Raw genomic sequence first — 637 nt, 5'->3', positions numbered from 1 at the left:
GAAGCTAAGGGCTGGCAGGGGAAGGGTTGGGGATGGGAGCCACGGGACAAGGCGTATCCCACCTCTGTGCCCACCATGGCCGCCTGTGGGTGCTGTGGGACCAGCCGTCCCCTCGAGGGGACCTGGGAGGTGACATCCATGCCCATGCCCTGGATCCTTCCCTGCTACTTTTGGGGCTGCTGGGCCATTTTCCCACAGCGTTAGGGGGTTTCAGTGTCGCCTCCTGGCCCAGGCTGCCTGTGGAGGATGCTCTGCTGGGAGGGTGAGCCCTGAGAGCTGTTTTCTGTTTTCCAGCTGAAAGCAGAGCAGACAGACGCATCTAAACCCACAGCAAAAGTGCCACAGCACCCAGGGAGAGCGCCTGCGGCACAGCCCCTGGGAGCAGCAGGAGCTGCTCTGCTGGCAGCGCCTCTTGGCTCACCGCCGCCCATTCGCTCAGGCCGGCACTGCCGCTCAGCGGTGTCCCCTTCATGGGGATGTCACCTCTCAGCTAACACCTCTCTCTCTGTCTCTTGCAAGCTTTTGAAAGCAGGGCAATCCCTGGATGCTGGACCAAATGGCAGCCGAGCGGGGGCCCGGCAGTGATCCCGGGGCAGGGGCCCCCCCCACCTGGCAAGCAGCTCCCGCGCCGCACACG

General features: G+C 64.4%; 1 protein-coding gene across 1 annotated transcript in view; it reads left to right on the top strand.

Moving 5' to 3' along the window:
* Window positions 1-637, top strand: part of BSN (bassoon presynaptic cytomatrix protein) — a 96,775-nt gene that overhangs the window by 94,238 nt on the left and 1,900 nt on the right. Inside the window, exon 14 of the mRNA XM_035901482.1 lies at window positions 295-385. Coding sequence (XP_035757375.1) covers window positions 295-385 — 91 coding nt within the window. The remainder of the gene's footprint in view (window positions 1-294; window positions 386-637) is intronic.

This window comes from Egretta garzetta, unplaced genomic scaffold, assembly GCF_000687185.1.
Source record: "Egretta garzetta isolate BGI_Z169 unplaced genomic scaffold, ASM68718v1 scaffold861, whole genome shotgun sequence".
NCBI classification, from domain to species: Eukaryota; Metazoa; Chordata; class Aves; order Pelecaniformes; family Ardeidae; genus Egretta; species Egretta garzetta.
Note: the sequence above shows the minus strand (reverse complement) of the source record. Positions and strands in the feature narration are given on the sequence as shown.